Source organism: Meles meles, chromosome 6 (genome assembly GCF_922984935.1).
Source record: "Meles meles chromosome 6, mMelMel3.1 paternal haplotype, whole genome shotgun sequence".
In the NCBI taxonomy this organism is placed as follows: Eukaryota; Metazoa; Chordata; class Mammalia; order Carnivora; family Mustelidae; genus Meles; species Meles meles.
In genome coordinates, this window is record NC_060071.1 from 150,919,296 (window position 1) to 150,938,920 (window position 19,625).

Genomic DNA, 19,625 nt, shown 5'->3' on the forward strand with positions numbered 1-19,625 from the left:
CAGCAACCAGAACCAAGGCCTGGTTGTTAGTACCAGGTTTTAGTGAACAGGATCCTGGCTCAGTGACCAGGACCAGGTCTCAGTGGCCAGAACCATGGCCTAGTGATCTGTACCAGGTCACAATGACCAGAACAGGGTCTCAGTGATCAGGACCAGGACTCAGTGACCAGAACCAGGGCTCAGTGACCAGGCCAATGTCCTGGGTGCAGTGGTTGGGAGTGGTCTTGCTTCATACTGTCCTTGGTGAAGGACAGCTCTTGTCCTGCACTGTGCTTTCTGCAGCACCGGACCAAGTGGGTTGTAGGTGAAGGAGGCCTCACCTTGGGCCATGAGGCCGGTGTCCCCCTCTCCCAAGCCTCTGTCCCTCTCCTTCCCCCTCCTTCATTTAGACTCTGAGAATTCTGTCTTTGGGATCAGTTTATTGCACCAACGAGGCCTGTGTATGGGGTGGAGGGGCAGCTTCTGAGAAGGGTTGAGCTCTGGCATTCAGTTGGGGTTCCAGGAGGCTCCTTCAGACTCTTCCCTGCAGAGACAGTGGGGTCAGGGCCCAGGGGAGGTCCTTACCAGTGCCCTGTCCCCAGCCCTCCCTGACTCAGGGGAGACGGATTGAACCCTGCAGTGACAGGATCCAGGGCTCTGACTCCCAGATCCTGCTGGGGGCCATTTCAGCTCACCCTCAGGACTGCCCCTGTCCTCAGTGTCGATGAGGGGGACCACCTCCTTGGGAAGTTAGACCCCCACGCGTGGGGGACAGGCAGGTGCTCTAGTGGCTGACCCGCCTGTCCCAGCCAGCCCAGCACTCTGCCTCCTCACCCCTACCTGTGCCTGGCTGACCTCTGCTCAGTACTGGGGGCCCTCTCTGCTGTCGGCTGGGCCCCGCACGCTTGTCACAGTCAGCGCCGTGCTGTAGAAGAGACTCAGTAGGAAGAGGGTGAGCAGGGTGACGGTGGTGGGCCACAGGCCGGCTCCTGGGGCGTCCTCCTCCAGGTCTTCCTGCGGCAGGTCCAGCACCAGCCAGGGAAGTGGCTGCCGGCAATCTGCAAGACACTGTGGGTCTGCCAGACCCATGCCTGCGTGGGTGGGGGCCGAGCCAATGCCTCCCCCCCCACACCCTCAGAGTCAGGGCAAGGACAATGAGGGGGCCCTCTCTCAGGGAGGGTGAGGTGACAGGTCCCCAGGGAACCCCTTTGGATAAAGGAGTCCTAGAAGGACCTTAGGGAAAGAGGCCCAGCATTGTGAGAGTGTGGACACTGGCTTTGCTTCTCTAAATAGAGCCCATGCCCCAGGCCTCCTGGGTCCCAGCCCCATAGGTGTGCTCACCAAGCCTTCACCAAGCCCTTGTTCTTGGGTCAGCCTTGGTCTGGGCCCCTAGCTGGGGTCAGAGAGGACCAGACATGCCACCCTCAGGGTGCTCCAGGTTGAGACATAAGTCTGCCTCTGGGGTTCCATGTGCCAAGGGCTGGACGGGCATGTTGCCTTCCCAGGGAATGTGGCTGATAAGCGACCAGGAGCATGAGAGAGGCCCAGGTAAAGACACAAGCACAGGCTGTTTTCAGGACCCCAGGCCACGGACTTTCTACATGAAATGGGATTTGGACCTGCTTATCTACACTGACACATCCAATCGTCAATCCATCCCTCTGTCCACCAGTTCATCCGTCCATCTGTCCATCCATCCATCCACCTATCTGTCCATCTGCCTGTCCGTCCATCCACCCACCCACCCGTCCACCTATCTGTCTATCTGTCCAACCATCCATCTGTCCACCCACCCATCCACACATCCACTCATCAGCCTGTCCATCCATCCATCCATCCATCCATCCATCCATCCATCCATCCCCCCACCCAACCACCCATCTGTCCATCCACCCATGGACCCATCCATCCATCCATCCATCCATCTGTCCAACCATCTATCCACATACCCCCATCTGTCCGTCCATCCATCCATCCACTCACCCATCTGTCTGTCCATGCATCCATCCATCCATCCATCCATCCATCCATCCATCCCCCCACCCAGACACCCATCTGTCCATCCACCCATGGACCCATCCATCCATCCATCCATCTGTCCAACCATCTATCCACACACCCCCATCTGTCTGTCCATCCATCCATCCCTCCCTCCCTCCCTCCATCCATCTGTCTGTGCTTCCATCCGTTACATGTCCTATGAGCTGTCCCTCTGCTGCCCTGCCCATCTATGTACCCTTCCTCCCCTCCCCTTCTCCCCCTCCTCTCCCTAGAATATGTTTCTGAGGGCCAGGTGCTGGCTCCCTGGGTGGCTGGAGCACTTTCTCTGTGGCAGCATTTCCCCCAATTAACCTGTTGCTCCCCCTATTGTCCTTTGGTGACTGGACCAAAGAGGGTCCAGTGAGAGGGGAGCAGTGGCCATGTGGGTAGGTGTCCCCACCTCACTTTGGCCCTGGGAGCCGAGGGAGGAAGCCAGAAGACCAGGCTCCCTGGGGAAGCCCAGAAGGTGTCTGAGACAAGAGCAGGGGCCCCGCTGCCCCCTGGTGGGCACTGCACCACCAGTTGTCCCCCGGTGACCACTGTTCTGCATCTATGTTCCATTTCCCCAAACCTCCCTTCCTGCCAGAAAGTCTCTAGCAGAAGCTGCAGAGGGGCCTTGGGTGGGAGCTGTCTCTGCTGACCCCTCCCCGGCCTGCCCTCCTGTCTGTGGTCTGGACCGCCCTTGGGCTCAGGAAGGGGTGGGAGGCTTGAGTCTGGGGGTCAGGCAGGGGGCAGGGGCTGCCTGGGCAGGGTTTGTGGAATCGGGCCCCGAGCTGTGCGCTGTGGGGCACACAGGGAAGGGCATGGGGCATCTTGCCAGGGCCGGGGCTGGGCGGGGGACTCCCTGCACCTGGAGGGCACATGTGTGTGAGCGTGGGGGCACCGTGTGCACGTGGGTGTGCTGCGTGCAGAGCAGTTTGGAGGGGGGTGGCTTCCTCGTCCGGGGCACCAGGGGGCCGTCCTGCAACTCTGTGCCTTGCACCCACCGAGGGTGGTGTGGGTCCCCCTGGAGTCCTGCCGTGACCCGGCACAGCGACACCTGCCTCTTCAGGGACCCCTGTTCTCCTGCCTCCCTCTGGTCCCTCCCGGCGGCCCCTAGAGGCCCTTCTGAGATAGGAGCACACCACTGCCCACGGAGGGCTGGGCTGGTGCCCTGCTCTCAGGGCCGGCCGCGTTGTGCGCCTCGCCGGCTGCCAGCCCCGGGCTCTGCTCCCGGCTCGCCTGCCGTGTACCATGCACACACCCTGATGCTCACACTCACACAGGCGTGAGCCCACGGTGTGAAGGCTCGTGAGGGTCAGGGAAGCAGATGCCCTTCCGTCCTCCAGCCCTCCCCTGCCTCGGTGGCCACAGACCCTGAATACGGACAGACAGTGGCCTCAGGGGGGCCCGGGGTCACTCCGGGCAAACATGGACTTTATTCAGGGAGGACGGGTGGGCGTTTCAGTAGCAGACGCCGTCCACCTCTGCCATGACCACAGACACGTTGACGTGGGTGGGTTTACCCGCCAGGCGGTCGATGGTCTTCTGGGTGAAGGACAGGGGCAAGGCCTCGTGGCCCACCATGCAGGAGAACTTGTCCCCCTGCTTCCAGGCCTCGGCGTCGATCCTCAGCACGCTGGTCACGGCGAAGGTGGGGATGCTCTGGCCGGGCTCCTTCAGGGACTCCCAGGTCACGTACTTCTCTGGGGGCAGCTCCTGGGTCCCCTGCAGCCAGCGGATCAGCACGTCCTTGGGGCTGAAGCCCCTCACCAAGCAGGTCAGCGACACCAGCTCGTTGAGGGCCAGCTCCTCCGACGGCGGCGGCAGCAGGTGGACCTGGGGCCGGAAGGTGTTTCCTGGGGAGCAGAGAGTTAGGTCAGGGGTCTGGGGTGGCGGTGGGGAGGAGCCCCTCTGCCCCTGGGCACCCCAGGCCTCGGCTTCCATGGGTAAACCATGGGTGGGAGTGCCCAAGCCCCGGGCGAGAGGGCGGAGGCGGTCGCGGGTGCCGAGCAGCGCCTCCAGAGGTCTGCGCCCACCTAGGAGTTTGCTGATGCTGCCGGTTATCGGGCTCGTGGACTCGGGGTGGGTGGCCGTGCAGGAGAAGGTGACCCCACGGTTCCATGGCTCCGCGCAGCCCGGCAGCACGCTGGACACGCTGTAGCAGCCGCAGGCGTCCCGCTCAGGGGCCTTCTGGACGGCGTCCTTCCCCCCGGAGGGCGACCAGCTGAAGGAGGCTCCCTTGGGGTCTTTCAGGCCACTCAGCGTGCACGTGAGGCTGGCGTTGGAGCCCAGAAGCAGATCCTCAAGGGCGGGCGGGTGAAGTGACAGGCGGGGCTGGTCACACGCCGGACATGGACAAGGGGGACACGGGTCTGGAACTGAGAGAGAGATCGCAGCAGGTCAGGGCGCCCCTCTGCCTGCCTGCCCTCCCCACCCCCGGTCCTTCGTGGGGCCTGTCTAGGCAGCCCACTCCCGCCCTGGGCCAGTGCCCTTGGGGACAAAGTGGCATATGGTCAGAGAATAGGGTGGCCCCGCCCCCCCGCCCTCTGACCTTGGCAGGGCACAGACACAGTCTTGCTGGGGTCGGAGAGGTGCTGAACGTGGCACTGCAGGGATGAGGCGTCGGGGCACTGGTCGGCCGGCAGGGTCAGCTGGCTGCTCATGCTGTACAGACTGCCGGCCGTGGCCTTCACTGGGGGGAAGTTCCTGATGGACGCGCCCTCCTTGCCGGGGCTCCAGGTCACGTTCACGGGCTCCGGGGGGAAGAACCCCTGGACCAGGCAGGCAATGACCACGTGCCCGGCTTCGTCACGGCTGCTGAGGCTCAGCGGGAAGAGAGTGGGGCTGGCTTTGGACTCTGCAACACAGGACGCTCTGTGAGGCCGTGGGCAGGGCCCTGGACCCTGGACCCTGACACAGCCTCACAGGCCCAGCACAAAGCCCGATTCTTTTGTGCACTGGAGGAAACTTGCACGGAGACGACTAGGGACTGCCCCAAGCTCCCGCAGCTCACGTGCCAAGGACCTGGGGTCGGAGCCAGAGGCCTGCGTCCAGCTGCACTGATCGGACACGGTCCTCAGGGTTCTGCCACCACCGCCTGGACACGCGGCTTGGGGAAGGCCTCGGGACCTGTGGTGATTGAGTGTGGCTCTCCCACTCAGTGGCTGAGTCTGCGGGAGCTGCTGAAGCCTCAGCTTCCCATCTGTGCAGTGGGTGCGCACACTCTCCACTGCGTTCTGGGGCTCACGAGAGGAGGGCCCAGAGGGAGGGCACAGGCCTGGACAGGGCAGCCCAGGAAGTGAGCCTGCACCATGGCCTCTTGGTTATGCAGGGGGTCACACGGCAGGAGAAAGGGCTCCTCCGGGGACCCCATGGTATAACCCCATGGTGTAGCCCTCATACCCCTTAGAACATGGGGAACAGCCTGGCTGGATCTCTGGGGGTGATCCAAATGCAGCGTACCCCTTCCTGTGGACCTCAGTCACTAGCCCGGCCCAGCCCAGCCCAGTTCAGTTCAGTCCAGTTCAGCCCAGCTCAGCCCGGCACAGCCCAGCCCAGCCTAGCCCAGCCCAGTTCAGCCCAGCACAGCCCAGCACAGCCCAGCCCAGCCCAGCCCAGCCCAGTACAGTCCAGTTCAGCCCAGTTCAGCCCAGCCCAGCCCAGCTCAGCCCAGCACAGCCCAGCCCAGCCCAGTTCAGCCCAGCACAGCCCAGCTCAGGCCAGCTCAGCCCAGTTCAGCCCAGCCCAGCCCATCCCACTTCAGCCCAGCACAGCCCAGCTCAGCCCAGTTCAACCCAGCTCAGCCCAGCTCAGCCCCGCCCAGCTCAGCCCAGTTCAGCCCAGCTCAGCCCAGCTCAGCTCAGCCCAGCTCAGCCCAGCATAGCCCAGCCCAGCCCAGCCCAGCCCAGCCCAACCCAGCTTAGCCCAGCTCAGCCCAGTTCAGTCCAGTTCAGCTCAGCTTAGCCCAGCACAGGCCAGCCCCGTCCAGTCCAGCCCAGCTCAGCTCAGCTCAGCCCAGTTCAGCCCAGCACAGCCCAGAACAGCCCAGCTCAGCCCAGCCCATCCCATCCCAGTTCAGCAAAGCACAGCCCAGCTCAGCCCAGTTCAGCCCAGCTCAGCCCAGCTCAGCTCAGCTCAGCCCAGTTCAGCCCAGCACAGCCCAGAATAGCCCAGCTCAGCCCAGCCCATCCCATCCCAGTTCAGCCCAGCTCAGCCCAGCTCAGCTCAGCCCAGCCCAGTTCAGCCCAGCCCAGCCCAGCTCAGCTCAGCCCAGCTCAGCCCAGCATAGCCCAGCCCAGCCCAGCCCAGCCCAGCCCAGCCCAGCTCAGCCCAGCTCAGCCCAGTTCAGCCCAGCTCAGCCCAGTTCAGCCCAGTTCAGCCCAGCACAGCCTAGCACAGCCCAGCTCAGCCCTGCCCAGCCCATCCCAGTTCAGCCCAGCACAGCCCAGTTCAGCCCAGCCCAGCTCAGGCCAGCTCAGCCCAGCTCAGCTCAGCCCAGTTCAGTCCAGCCCAGCCCAGCCCAGTTCAGCCCAGTTCAGCCCAGCCCAGCTCAGCCCAGCTCAGCTCAGCCCAGCCCAATTCAGCCCAGCCCAGCCCAGCTCAGCTCAGCCCAGCTCAGCCCAGCATAGCCCAGCCCAGCATAGCCCAGCCCAGCCCAGCTTAGCCCAGCTCAGCCCAGCTCAGCCCAGTTCAGCCCAGCACAGCCCAGCCCAGCCCAGCCCAGCCCAGCTTAGCCCAGCTCAGCCCAGCTCAGCCCAGTTCAGCCCAGCACAGCCTAGCACAGCCCAGCTCAGCCCAGCCCAGCCCATCCCAGTTCAGCCCAGCACAGCCCAGTTCAGCCCAGCCCAGCTCAGGCCAGCTCAGCCCAGCTCAGCTCAGCCCAGTTCAGTCCAGCCCAGCCCAGCCCAGCTCAGCCCAGTTCAGCTCAGCTCAGCCCAGCCCAGCCCAGCCCAGCTCAGCCCAGTTCAGCTCAGCTCGGCCCAGCTCAGCCCAGTTCAGCCCAGCTCAGCCCAGATTATCCCAACACAGGCCAGCCCAGCCCAGCCCAGCCCAGCCCAGTTCAGCCCAGTTCAGCCCTGCCCAGCCCAGCCCAGCTCAGTCCAGCCCAGCTCAGCTCAGCTTAGCCCAGCACAGGCCAGCCCAGCCCAGTTCAGCCCAGTTCAGCCCAGCCCAGCCCAGTCCAGCCCAGTTCAGCACAGTTCAGCCCTGCCCAGCCCAGCCCAGCTCAGCCCAGCCCAGCCCAGCCCAGCCCATCCCAGTTCAGCCCAGCACAGCCCAGTTCAGCCCAGCCCAGCTCAGGCCAGCTCAGCCCAGCTCAGCTCAGCCCAGTTCAGTCCAGCCCAGCCCAGCCCAGTTCAGCCCAGTTCAGCCCAGCCCAGCTCAGCCCAGCTCGGCTCAGCCCAGTTCAGTCCAGCCCAGCCCAGCCCAGCTCAGCCCAGTTCAGCTCAGCTCAGCCCAGCCCAGCCCAGCCCAGCTCAGCCCAGTTCAGCTCAGCTCGGCCCAGCTCAGCCCAGTTCAGCCCAGCTCAGCCCAGTTCAGCCCAGATTATCCCAACACAGGCCAGCCCAGCCCAGCCCAGCCCAGCCCAGTTCAGCCCAGTTCAGCCCTGCCCAGCCCAGCCCAGCTCAGTCCAGCCCAGCTCAGCTCAGCTTAGCCCAGCACAGGCCAGCCCAGCCCAGTTCAGCCCAGTTCAGCCCAGCCCAGCCCAGTCCAGCCCAGTTCAGCACAGTTCAGCCCTGCCCAGCCCAGCCCAGCTCAGCCCAGCCCAGCCCAGCTCAGCTCAGTCCTGTTCAGCCCAGTTCAGCTCAGCTTAGCCCAGCTCAGTCCAGCCCAGCCCAGCTCAGCCCAGTTCAGCCCAGTCTAGGGTAACCCACAGCAGCCTTAATTGTGCTTATTCTCGTTTTCTGCTCTGTGATATCTATGGCCTCCAGGCCAACCTTCCTTTCTTCCTCTGGTCTGTCTTCGTGCTTATTCTCCATCCTCCTGGGCCCAGCAGGGTTCTAGACGGCCTCACTGATGACAAGGTCTGAACCGTATTTGGACCCACCTGCTCGAGGTTGCCTGGGGTCCATCACGTCTGAGAGGCCAGGCCTCCCTCTGCGGTGGCCCCGTGCTGCATGTCCATGGGCCTGCCTCCCTGAGCACTGGAGGGAGGATAGAGGCCCCAGCCCGCCGTACTCTGGCCTGATGGCTGTGTGGTCTCAGCAGCCCCCTGCCCCGCTCTGGGGTGCTTTCCACTGCAGGCTGCTGAGGCCGTGAGGGGTGGGCTTTGAGGGATTGCGTGACTCTGTCTGGCCCACGGATGGGGTCACTCGCCCACTTCCTGTCCCACCAGCGGTGGCTGCTTGACTCCACGTCATGTCTGGTCTGTGGTCTGGCTGTGGTGGGGCCAGGTGTGTGTGGCCTGACCTGTGCGACCCCCAGGAGCCTGGCTCTGGTCTGAGGCCGTGTGGGTGTGAGGCGGGAGCCCTGGTGGAGGTCGGGCTCCATGTGGCTGTCTGGTGACTGAGACGCAAGGAAGCAAAGGCTGACATGGACACTGAGAGGCGTTCGGGGACACCGCGGTAGAGATGGTCTGGGAGGTGGGGATGGGGCAGGGGTGGGGCCTGGAGGGACAGGCTTGCCCAGTGACCCCGGGGCACCAGCCGGCTTCGGGGTGTGTGAGGGTGAGGAGCCCTGCCCGCATGGCCACAGTCAGGGGCTGCCCTTCCTCAGCCGGCGTTCGTGTGGCTGGGGCGCATCGTCCAGCTGGGGAGGCGCTGGGTGCTGTGCCTGACCGGGGCTGGAGCCCGGGTGGGGGAGCCGAGGGCCCCCGTGCGCACCCTCCAGCCCAGGGCTCTCGGGCTGCGTCCCTGTTGCCGGCTCCCCTGCACCCTGCCTGGCCCTCCCGGCTGCTGTGCTGGGTCCTTCGCTGCATCCTGAGCGTGCCTGAGCACGGACTGTTGTGGACGAGCCGATGGCCCGCCCCCGGGAAGGACGCCACCAGGGGGAGCGGTAGCAAGCGCCAGACTGAATGCAGGTGTCTGCTGAGCTCCCTTCCTCCCTGCCCAGCCGTGGGAGGGGAGGAGATGGACGCAGGGAGCTGGGCCCGGGGGTGGAACCCTGGGATCCCTGCATTGTCACCGGCGAGGGACAGTCCTCCTGAGCCGAATGTCTCTTGTCCCTACCACCCCCCGCGTCCCCCCGTGAAAACCCACTGCCTGCGCTGCAGAATTCTGTCCCTGGAGCCTGCTGCAGGGTCTGCCCGACACCCCTGCACTTGGCGCCCTCGAGGGTCCCAACACTGGACCCCGCATGGCGATGGCCGCCCCCGGGATCAAGAGGAATGAGAAGCAGGGTGGGCAGCACCCAGGGGTCGGGACACCTTCTCCCTCAGCCTCCTGTCCCCAGCACAGACACTGGCATGCGGGCATCGGGGGAACACACGGCCCGGAACACAGGCCACAGGAGGTGTCCTTTGGGCTGAGATGCGAGGTCAGGGTACGGGCCGCCTGCCTGCGGCAGTGAGTGGAAAGAGCTGGGACTCGGGAGAGAGGCCCGCCACACTGCTGAGAGGGACCCGCACCTTCTGCGGGCCAGGGGCTGAGCCTGGCAGGATGGTCCTGCTTGGAGGGGAAAGAGCCAAGGAGTCCTCTCGTTCAGCTTGGGGGAGGCCTGCTGGCTGGCTGTGCAAGTGTCCTGGGGCTGCTCTGACAAGGACCACAGACTTGGGGCCTGAGAACAACGGAAATCTCCTTCCGCAGCTCTGGAGGTCGTACATCTGAGGTCCCCATGGGCTGGGGCCGCTGGCCCTCCAGGGTTCCAGGAAAGGTTCTTCCTGCGTCTTCCAGCTCCTGAAGGCCCCAGGTGCCCCTGGGCTCGCGGCCCGGTCCCTCCCGGCCCTGCCCCCACCATCATGGGGCTTCTCCTCCCCGTCCCTGTCTCTCCTCGGCCTCTTGTAGGGACACCCGCCATCACTCCTCGGGCCTGGTCCATCTCATCCGAAGGGCCTTGACGTCCACCACACCTGCAAAGACCCGTTCTCCAAACAAGGTCGCACTCACAGGTTCCAGGAATTAGGCCGTGGACATGGCTTTCGGGGGCCAGCATTCGGCCGACCGTGCCGGGTTCGCAACGGAAGGAAAGAAAGCGGGACTGAGGGCCCCTGAGAAGGCCCTTTCCTGCCGGGGAGGGGGGTGTGAAGGCAGCGTCCCTGGTAGCGTCCACCCCGCGGCCTGCTCTCGGGCTGTGCGCCCCGTGAGCTGGGCCCCCCCGGCCCTCCTGACCGGTGACCAGCGCAGCGGCCTCCCTGGCTCGGGGTGTTGCACTCTGCCGTGTGCGATGGCCTCTGGCTCTCGCGGTCGGTGTGGGCCCAGCCCAGCCCTTGTCCTCATGCTGGGGTCCATGGGGCAGGTCTTCTGATCTGGGGCACAGAGAAGGAAGACACTCAGCTCTGCTCTTGGGGGACCCTCGGTCCAGGAGACGGGCGGGAGGTACCCAGGCCTGGGCTCCCGAGAACCTTGCAGGAGGGTGTGGGTCTCGTCAGCGCAAAACGGACGAAGCCGTCTTAGAAGTTTATTCTATTATCCATCCGTGTACTTGTCGTCTCTCCACCTGTCCGACCACCCGTGTATCTGCCCACCCACCGTCTGTCCCACCCCTCCCCGTCCGTCTGTGTATCACCGTCCATCCGGCCCCCACCCACGTACCCGCCTCCCTCTCTCTCTCTCTGTCTCTCTCTCGAGCCACCTATGTGTACTTTTGGGCCGTATCCAGTTTCCGGCTACGGAACTTTCCTCCCCCCTTGCCACGACTCCACAGGGGTCTGGCCATGTGGGGAGAATACAGGGCCTGTTCCTGCCTGACTCCCTTTTTAACAGTTTTAAGGGGAAAGGGAAGGTGTTCCTGGAGGCCCCGGGGGGCAGCTGCTGGGACCCGCGTGGGCCCGGAGGCGGCATTTAGGACGGGGTTTCTCCCACCGAGAGGTACAGATCGTCGCGACCCAGGACATTCCAGGAGGCTCCAGACCATCTCCCGCGTTTAGTGCGCGCGAGGCCGCGTGGCTCCGACGTCACGGCACGTGTCTGGATGTCTGCGCGTTTCCGAAGATCGCCCGCGGCCTGAGCCGACGGAGAGGGGTCCTGTGGGCAGAGACGGAGCCGCTGGTCTGAGGTCGGGTCACGGCCCTGTGAGCTCGGTGGCCGCTAGCGCAGAGCCTGGCTGGGCGCTCGGGAGGGCCGTACCGTGGCGTCTCCTTCTCTGGACCGGTGTGGGCCGGTCTCCTGAGAGCACGGGTGTGCGCCCGCATGTGTGCGTTGAGTGTGAGTGTGCGTGGGCATGGCGTGAGCGCTAGGCGGGGCTGTGGCGTGGCCTCGTCCTGTGTTCAGCCCCCACACCTGCTTCCGTGATGTTCTATTCAGACCAAACCCTCCAGGTCTGGAACTGGCGTCGCACCTGCCGGGTCCTGGGAGTCGTGCCCTGGGCGGGAGGCGAGCAGCCAAGGTCCGACCCCTCAGCCTGCCCTCTGGCCTCACTCAGGTCCCTCCGTGGTCCGTGTCCACGTCTGTCCGAGTCCGCGTCCAAGTCCGCGTCGGCATCCAATCCGTGTCCACGTCCGTGTGGCATTGGTACATGGGGCTTGGGGCACGGCCCCGAGCGATGGCCCCAGCTGCTTGCGTCCTCCTTAGTGGGACTTTGGTCACTCCTGAATCTTTTCTTCCGACTCTCGGCCACACGGTTTTTCCTTTCTGCCAAGGGCTGCTCCCGTGCTCCCTTGTCCTGGGGCCTGAGCACTCTTCGTAGATGAGGCAGCCTGTCTTCGGGTGTGCTGACATGGTGTCCCCATCCCCAGTGCGCTGGGCAGACACCCTACGGGAAGGCGCCTCCAGGCAGGGAAACCAGCTCTTTACTCTCGTGCCCAGCCCTGTGCCTGGCCGGCGCCGTCCCTCCCGCCTTGGCTCCTGGGTTCCAGACTGCTCGGGTTTCTGCTGGAGGACGGCAGTGGCCCATCCCGGCGGCTCTGGCTTGCGTGTCTTGCTCAGCTCATGGGGACCTCCAGGCAGGATGGCGGGTTGGGGGCCAAGGACTGGCCCGTGTGTGTGTGCTCAGTGGGTGGACAGATGCGGGGGCAGGCACCGGTGGTCCCTGGAGGCTGATGGTGGTCCTGACCTTGGTGTGCGTGTGCAGCTGTGTTTCTGTGCCCTCCAGCACTGACCCCGGAAGAAGCTGCTTCGGGTTTGCCCAGGGGATGCTGCGGCTTTTACATCAGCAAGGGAAGGGGCAGGGAGTCTTGGCTGGAGATGAGCAGAGCAGGTGTGACCGGACTGAGCTCGGTGTCTCGGCGGTGTCGAAGGGACGCTTGCAGCGAGCAGCTGGCTGGTCACCTGGGGCTTGTGGCCCCAAACTCGCCCCTGCTCCCTTCCCGCTGGCCCCTTGGCCACACCCTTGGGGGGCTGCCTCCCACCCCCTTAGGTCAGGAGACGCTTCTCCCAAAGCACGCTCAGGAGGCATGGGATTTGTAAGAAGGAACTTTACTGTGAAACTCAAAAGGAAGGCAACGGGCTTGCCAAGGTAGGAGCGAGAGGCGAAGTGAGACCTGGGTGGACGGGTTGGGGGCGGCTGGCTGAGGCGGGACCCGTGGGGAGCTCCGGCTGGAGAGTCCTCCTCCCCCCGCAGGAGTCCTGTGCGCGGCCCCAAGCAGGCCCGCGGTTTCTCCCCAGGGGCTCTCCTCTGTCCCGCAGCACGCCAGGGCAGCCAGTGGCCAGTGGGAAGGCTGGGCGGGGCCTGGGGCTGGGCACGGGGGTGGGCACCGGCACCAGGTGCCAGGGAGGCGGGCCTGAGTCTGGGAGCCGAGGTCGTGCCCTGGACTTGGACTCTGCATCCTGGGTTCGGGTCTGGATGCTGCGTGGCGAGTGGGCCTCGGACTTTCCACTCCTCGTGCTCTGGGGGCTTCTCCGTGAGAACGGGAGCAGCCCTGACCCCAGGACCAGGGAGGAGCCCAGGGCTCAGCACCCACGCCCAGCTCGGGTCACTCTGTGGGAAGGGCTTGTGCCAAAGTGGCCTGGCGTCAGGCTGTGGTTGGCAGGTCTCCTGGGTGCCTCGGACTTGGAGCCCGGCTGGAAGTTTCTGGATGTCTGTGTGCTGGCCGTTGCCTTGGCCGCTCTGGGGGCGTCTGTGCTCTCGTCCTCCCGCCGCCAGCAAGCAGACGGCCTCCAGCCCGGGGAGGGGAAGGCACGGCCTCGCCGCGCTGTGTGTGCGCCTAGTCGGCCGGCCGCACGATGTTGGCGTAGTCTCGGATGGCCTGTGGCTTCTCCCGCAGGACGGCGGCCAGGACCCACTTCACCTGGGGGGAGGGCACGGTGAGGACGGCTCTGCCGGGAGCGTTCCCTCCCCCTGGGTGTCCGCGGCTCCCACCTTGAGCAGGGTGACGGCGGCGCCGTAGCTGACGCAGAGCAGGAAGAGGGCGACGAAGGCGAGCAGGCTGGCCCACAGCTCGTCCAGCTCCGTGCTCTCGGCGGCCTCCGCACACAGCTCCTGGAGCGCCAGCTCTGCAGGCACGGGCCAGTCAGCCCTCCCTGGTCCAGCCTCAGCACGGGCCGCTGGGGGACGGCAGGCTTGGCCCCCGCCCCGAGGAGGGGCGCCGGCAATGATACCCTGGCCTCGTCCAGACCGCTCTGAGCTGCCCCCGGAGGCCCGGGGGTCTGAAGCCCCATGGGTTTGCAGGTGTGGGGTGACCTGCCCTCTCTCGGTCCCCACCCCCAGCGCTGGCCCAGGCACCCAGCAGCTCTGCTGTCCCTGCACGGCCTGTGGACCCCCTGCCTGGCCTCCCGGCCCCGTCCCCACCCAGTTTTACTCCTGGTGGCCTGAGGACCTCAGTAGCTGAGCTCGCAGGACCTGGGGTGGCCCCGGGAATCCATGACGTGGGTGCTCAGAGGGGCCAGCCAGGCCACGTGCACCATGCTGAGGCCCGAGGTGCCTGGAGCTGCCCCCTGGGCCTGTCCCGGGGCCACTGCTGTCTCCTGGCTCCTCCTGCCATGGTCCCACTTTCCCTGCACAGTGGGCCCCCGTGCTGGAGAGTGAGGGCCTGTGCATGGTCCTGGGGCTCCCATACGGGGTGAAGGAGCCCAGAGCCTCCCGCCTCGCGTCTTCAGAATGCGGGTCCGGCGTGTGCCGCTCCTCAGACAGACGTGGTGCGTGCGCGTGTGCGTGTGTGTGAGCACGGTGGGGACGTCGGGTGTGGGGCTGCGTGAGGCCTGTGCACGGGTTTGGACCCCGGCTCGGACCCCTTCATCCTCCTGTCCCGGGACAGGGCCCTCAGCCTGTCCTGGGGTGCGGGTCAGCGGGAGAGGAGACGGAGTCCACACTCCAGCCTTCGGCCTGTGTGAATCCGCTCCTCCATGGGCTGAGGAGGGCCGGGGGCCGGGGCCATGAAAGAAGATCCCCGGTGGAGGAGGGAGCCCTCTCCATGCCATCTGGGTGCACTGGCCCTCGTGGGACAGGGAGGAAGGGCGAGGAGCAGGCCGTGGGGGCCACGTGCGAGCCCCTGGGTGCGCTGCGGGTGCTGGTGGCGGAGCGGCCCCGGGACTTGCTGGGGCCGAAGGGCGTTGGGGGTGAGTGTGACCTCACGGGAGGCTGGGGGCCTCCCCGGGCAGTGCAGGTGGCGTGAGGCCGAGCACGGCGGGCACGGGCGCTGACCCCGGCCTGGCTGAGCACGTAGGCAGGGCAGGAGCGGCTCGAGGTGAGTTGTGGGAAGAGGCTTGGCTCGGGCCCAAGCGTGGGGCCGGGGCCCACAGGTCCGCGTGCAGGAGGGACGTGACAGCGAGGGGACGGGGGGGGGGGCTGGGGTTTGTGCCGCAGGGACCAGAGTCGGGTCTGACGTGGCCATTTCTGCACGCAGGGGCCTGTGTGTGCAGCTGGAGGTGGTGAGGGGCTCGTCTGGGTCCAGAGGGCTGACAGGAGACTGGGGGCGTTGGAGGCCGAGAGCTCTGGGCCCTTCAGGAGAGGGCGGGGCCGCAGGCTCGCTGGGGTGTGGGGTCCCTCCCCAGGGTACCCCCAGCCCTTCGGGCTCCTCGGAGAGGCCACGGCGACCAGTGGGGTGGCAGGGAGGGCCCCGCGACTTGGAGGGCGATGGTGGCCGTGCCAGCCCCCGCCTGCCGCGCCCCTCCCGACCCGTCCCGGGGTCCCTTCCTCTGTGCAGAGACCTCCTGCTTGCGGCCCTGCCCGCCCCCAAGAACGGGTGTGCTCAGGGCTCTGAGCGGACACTGCGGTGTTTATTGACAAGGAGGGAGGGAGGGTCTGGCCGGCCCCCTGCCCTGCCCTGGCAGGAGGCGCCTGGGGCGTGGGGAGGCCGGTGGGGGAGGGCGCATCATTTACCCGGGGTTTTGGAGACCGTTTTCTTGAGGATCCGAGACTTGGGCAGGGCCTCGTGCACCACTTGGCAGGTGAAGCTGTTCTGCTCCTCCCAGTCCCCCCGGCTGACCTCCAGGCGGCTGAAGACGAAGAAGGCGCGCCTGGTGCCCGGGACCGCGTAGGGCCACGTGGTGGCCTGCTGGTCTGTCTGAATGGGCCTGCCGTTGCGAAGCCATTGCACCGAGATGTCCGCGGGGAAGAAGTTCTGGATCAGGCACGTGAGGGTGACCCTGTCCGTGGTCCCCTCCTCCTCCTCCGGGGGCAGGAACACGTAGACTTCCGGGGCTGCTCGCTTGCCTGAGGGCAGGTGTGGGGTCAGCCCGGGCTCCCGGGGAGGGGGGGAGGCCCGCCCCCTCCCCTGGGCCTGGGGCTCACCGGGGGTCTTGGCAATGGAACGCACGATGCTCTTGGGCAGGTCTGGGTGGTTCACCGTGCAGTAGTAGGACTCGCCCTCGATCCAGTCCTGTGTGTCCACCGGCAGGGTGGACGTGACGCTGACCGTCCCGTTGAACTGAGTCTCCTTCTTCGGTCCGTCTGGGTGCACGGGTTCCCCACTCTCCCGGGACCAGGTCAGGCTCAGGCCGTCCGTGCTGGCCAGGTCCACCACCAGGCAGGTGATCTTGGGCGACTTGTGGACATACAGGTCCAGAGGGCTGGGCGGGCTCAGGTAGCTGCTCACACCGCGGGGGTCGGACTCTGCGGAGCGAGGGAGGGGCTGCGTGAGGGCGTGCCGCGGCCCTCCTGCCTGAGCCCTCCTGCCTGAGCCCCGCGGGTCTGGGTGTCGCGGGAGGGGCGCCCGTACCTGTGCACTTGAGAGCGTGATCCTCAAAGGTGAAGCCCTGGTAGCTGACCCGGCAGGTGTAGGTTTTCTGGGACACCCACTCGCCCTGGGTGATGTTGAGCTCGCTGTGGGTGGAGGTCACGTTGCCCTCCTGGGTGCCGGGCGCCGTGTAGGAGTACATGTTCGTGACCCTCTGCCCGTCCACCAGCCAGATGACCTCCATGTCCCCCGGGACGTAGCCAGAGATGAGACACAGGAGCTGGATGGTGGTGTGGGTGTCGCCCAGCGGGCTGCAGGAGGAGTGGAAGAGCTTCACGGTGGGCGGCGTGAAGTTCATGGCGCAAGCTGTGGGTGCAGAGGGCAGTGTGGCGTTGGCTTCCCTGCGCCCGCGGAGCTCGCCTGCTGGCCCGGGTCCCACGTGTGCCGGGTGGGACCGGGCAGGGTGGTACGGGAGCCCAGCCACCGCTCCCGCCGGCCCGTCCCGCTCCCCTGGCGCCCGGCTCACCTCTGAAGGTCTTGTTGATGGCGGGGGACGCCGCGAGAGCCACGCTGCAGGTGAACATGTGTTTGGCCCACTCGCCCCAGGAGGTCACCTGGCTGATGGCGTTGTGGAGGCCGGAGGTCTGGTCGAAGGTGGCGGGGACAGTGACCACACTCTTGTTCAGGGACCCCGTGTCCCAGGTCACGGCCGCCGGCATCGGGAGGTAGCCGGTGACCAGGCAGCCCAGACTCACCGAGGTGGCTCCAGCCATGCCTTTGCAGCAGGGGGTCAGGGAGAACACGGACACGTCCCGGCTGGAGGCTGGGACACGGGGTAGCGTCAGCTCCCGGCTCGGCAGCCCCGTCGCGGGCCGGGCCCACTGCCGACCCGGGGCCTCCTGCCCCCAGGCCCCTGGGGGAGGGGTCTGAGAAGGAGATGCGTGGGGCAGAGACGGGGGCTCTCACATCCCTCCTCCAGCCTTCGGGGACAGATGCTCGCTGGGGCTCTCATTCCCTGATTCTGCTGGAAACACCCTCTGAGGAGCCGCGATGGCTCCTGTTGGAAGCAGCGGCTGCCCTCAGCCCCGAGGAGCAGGAATGTGGGGTTCTTGGGGCGTACAGGTGGGTGACCCCTCTGCCCCTGGCCAGCCAGGGCTCTCTGGTCCCTACTGTCCCTGTGGAGCTTCCAGGGACCCTGAGCAGGGACCCCGTTCACAGGGAGAAGTCCCCAGAGCAGTCCTCCCCCCGTCAGTGACCTGGGTTTGTCTGCTTGCCTGTGCTCCCTTGGCCCTGGAGCCCAGACCCCAGCCCACGCTGGCCCTGCCTCTCAGCTCCCCTCTGCCCTCCTGTCCAGGGAGACCAGTCCCACCGCCTTGTGTGACCACCTCTGAGGCCGGAGAGACAAACCAGCACCATGCCCCGCCTCACTAGCTTGGCCCCGGCCAGAAGGGCCGAGGTCCAGGGGCCCACCTTGGTCCAGCCTGGCCCAGGTCAGCCCAGGACACCCCATCTCAAGCCAGACAACTCATCGGAGTTCAGTCCACAAATTCGACCAAATTCATTCGGCTCAGCTCAACTCAGCCTGCCAGCCGGGCTCGTCCCGCCTGCTCGGTTCAGTCATGACAGTCCACGACCCCAGCCACTGACCTACAGCAGTCTTCGTGACGCAGGGAGCCTGATTCAGTCCGGCTGGACCCAGCAATGGAACCGCACTGAGCCCGGCTCAGCCCAGCCGAGCCCAGCCCAGCCCAGTTCAGTCCAGCCCAGCTCAGCCCAGCCCAGCTCAGCCCAGCTCTGCTCAGATCAGCCCAGCCCAGCCCAGCCCAGCTCAACTCAACCTAGCCCAGTCCAGCCCAGTGCAGACCAGCTCACGTCAACTCAGCTCAGCCCAGTTGATCCTAGTTCAGCCCAGCTCTGCTTGGCACAACCAAACCCAATTCAGCCTAGTTTAGTCAGCCCAGCCCAGGCTAGCCCAGCCCAGCTCAGTTCAGTCCAGTTCAGTCCAGCCCAGCCCAGCCCAGCCCAGCCCAGCTCAGCCCAGCTGTGCTCAAATCAGCCCAGCCCAGCCCAGCTCAACTCAACCTAGCCCAGTCCAGCCCAGTGCAGACCAGCTCAAGTCAACTCAGCTCAGCCCAGTTGATCCTAGTTCAGCCCAGCTCTGCTTGGCACAACCCAACCCAATACAGCTTAGTTTAGTCAGCCCAGCCGAGCCCTGCCCAGCTCAGCTCAGCCCAGTTGAACCCATTTCAGCTCAGCCCCACTCAGTCCAGCCCAGCACAGTTCAGCCCAGTGCAGCCAAGTCCAGCGCAGCTCAGCTCATCGTAGCCCAGCCCAGCCCAGCTCAGCCCAGTTCATCCCAATGCTGTTCAGCTCAGCCCACGTCAGCACTATTCAGTCCCACCCAGCCCAGCTCAGCTCAGCCCAGCCCAGCCCAGCCCAGTAGAATCCAGCTCTGCCAGCTCAGCTCAAGTCAACTCAGCTCAGCCCAGTTGATCCCAGTTCATCCCAGCTCTGCTTGGCACAACCAAACCCAGTTCAGCCTAGTTTAGTCAGCCCAGCCCAGGCTAGCCCAGCCCAGCCCAGTTCAGGCCCACCCTGTCTAGCCCGGCTCACCTCAGCCCAGTCCAGCCCAGCCCAGCCCAGCCTAGTGCAGCCCACGTCAGCTCAGTTCAGCCCAGTGCAGACCAGTTCAGCCCAGCTCAGCCCAGCTCAGCCCAGTAGAGTCCAGCTCTGCCCAGTTCAGCCCAGCCCATCCCAGCCCAGACCAGCCCAGCTGCAGCAACTCTGCCCATGCAGACAGGCTCGACTCCTTCAGGCCAGGTTGCCCCTTTGTTTCCCAGGCTCGGCTCACTGGTCCCCGGTCAGGGGCCCAGGATTTTCGGACTCGGCTCAGCTCAATGATGGTGCGTGGCCCACAGTTCAGCTTGGCCTGGTTCAGCTGGGTGAGCCAAGGGGAGCCGACCCAGGCCCGCCCTCCCAAGCGGCCTCGGATCTGCTCCGTGAGACCGGCCTGCCCACGCTCAGACCGTCCCAGTCAGCCCCACCCAGGATGGTCCCCGCCAAGGTGCACTTCTCACCTGACCCGGGTCTCCCCGGCCGCGTGCCCTCCGCTCAGCTCAGGTCACGTGGCACAGGAGCACGTGGTGCAGCCCCGAGCGCAGGCTGCGGAATCCCGTCCGACGCGAAGCCGCAGGGTCCAGCCGCCCTGCCCAGCGAGCTGCCCCGGCCTAACCCAGCCCAGCTTCTCTCAGCCCACGCGGTCCTGTGAGATCAGCCCAGCCTGGCCCGTCTCAGTCCATGCAGGGGAGCCCAGCTCGGTGGAGCCCGGGGAGACCCGCTGGCCCAGCGGGGCCCGGGATGGGCCAGCCCCTTCCACAGAACTCCTTCCCCCCTGGCGGCACCAGGCCCAGCCCGACGGCCCAGCCCTCCCTGTTGACGTGGCTCAGGCGACCCTGTTCACACACCTGAGGATGTGGCC

The 19,625-nt window shown here is 66.0% G+C and overlaps 1 long non-coding RNA gene and 1 gene segment (V, D, J or C); both read right to left on the reverse strand.

The window, feature by feature from the left end:
• Positions 1-404: 404 nt before the first annotated feature.
• LOC123943813 lies at positions 405-1,732 on the reverse strand. The gene is made up of 2 exons (XR_006818677.1): positions 820-1,732; positions 405-523 (listed from the first exon to the last, which is right to left on the reverse strand). It is a non-coding gene; the product is annotated as an uncharacterized LOC123943813 (long non-coding RNA).
• A 1,666-nt stretch (positions 1,733-3,398) lies between these two features.
• Positions 3,399-19,625, reverse strand: part of LOC123943474 — a 1,358,446-nt gene continuing 1,342,219 nt past the window's right edge. Inside the window, 3 exon segments of the C gene segment in view lie at positions 3,399-3,857; positions 4,038-4,379; positions 4,553-4,858. Of these exon segments, the coding sequence occupies positions 3,463-3,857; positions 4,038-4,379; positions 4,553-4,858 (1,043 nt within the window).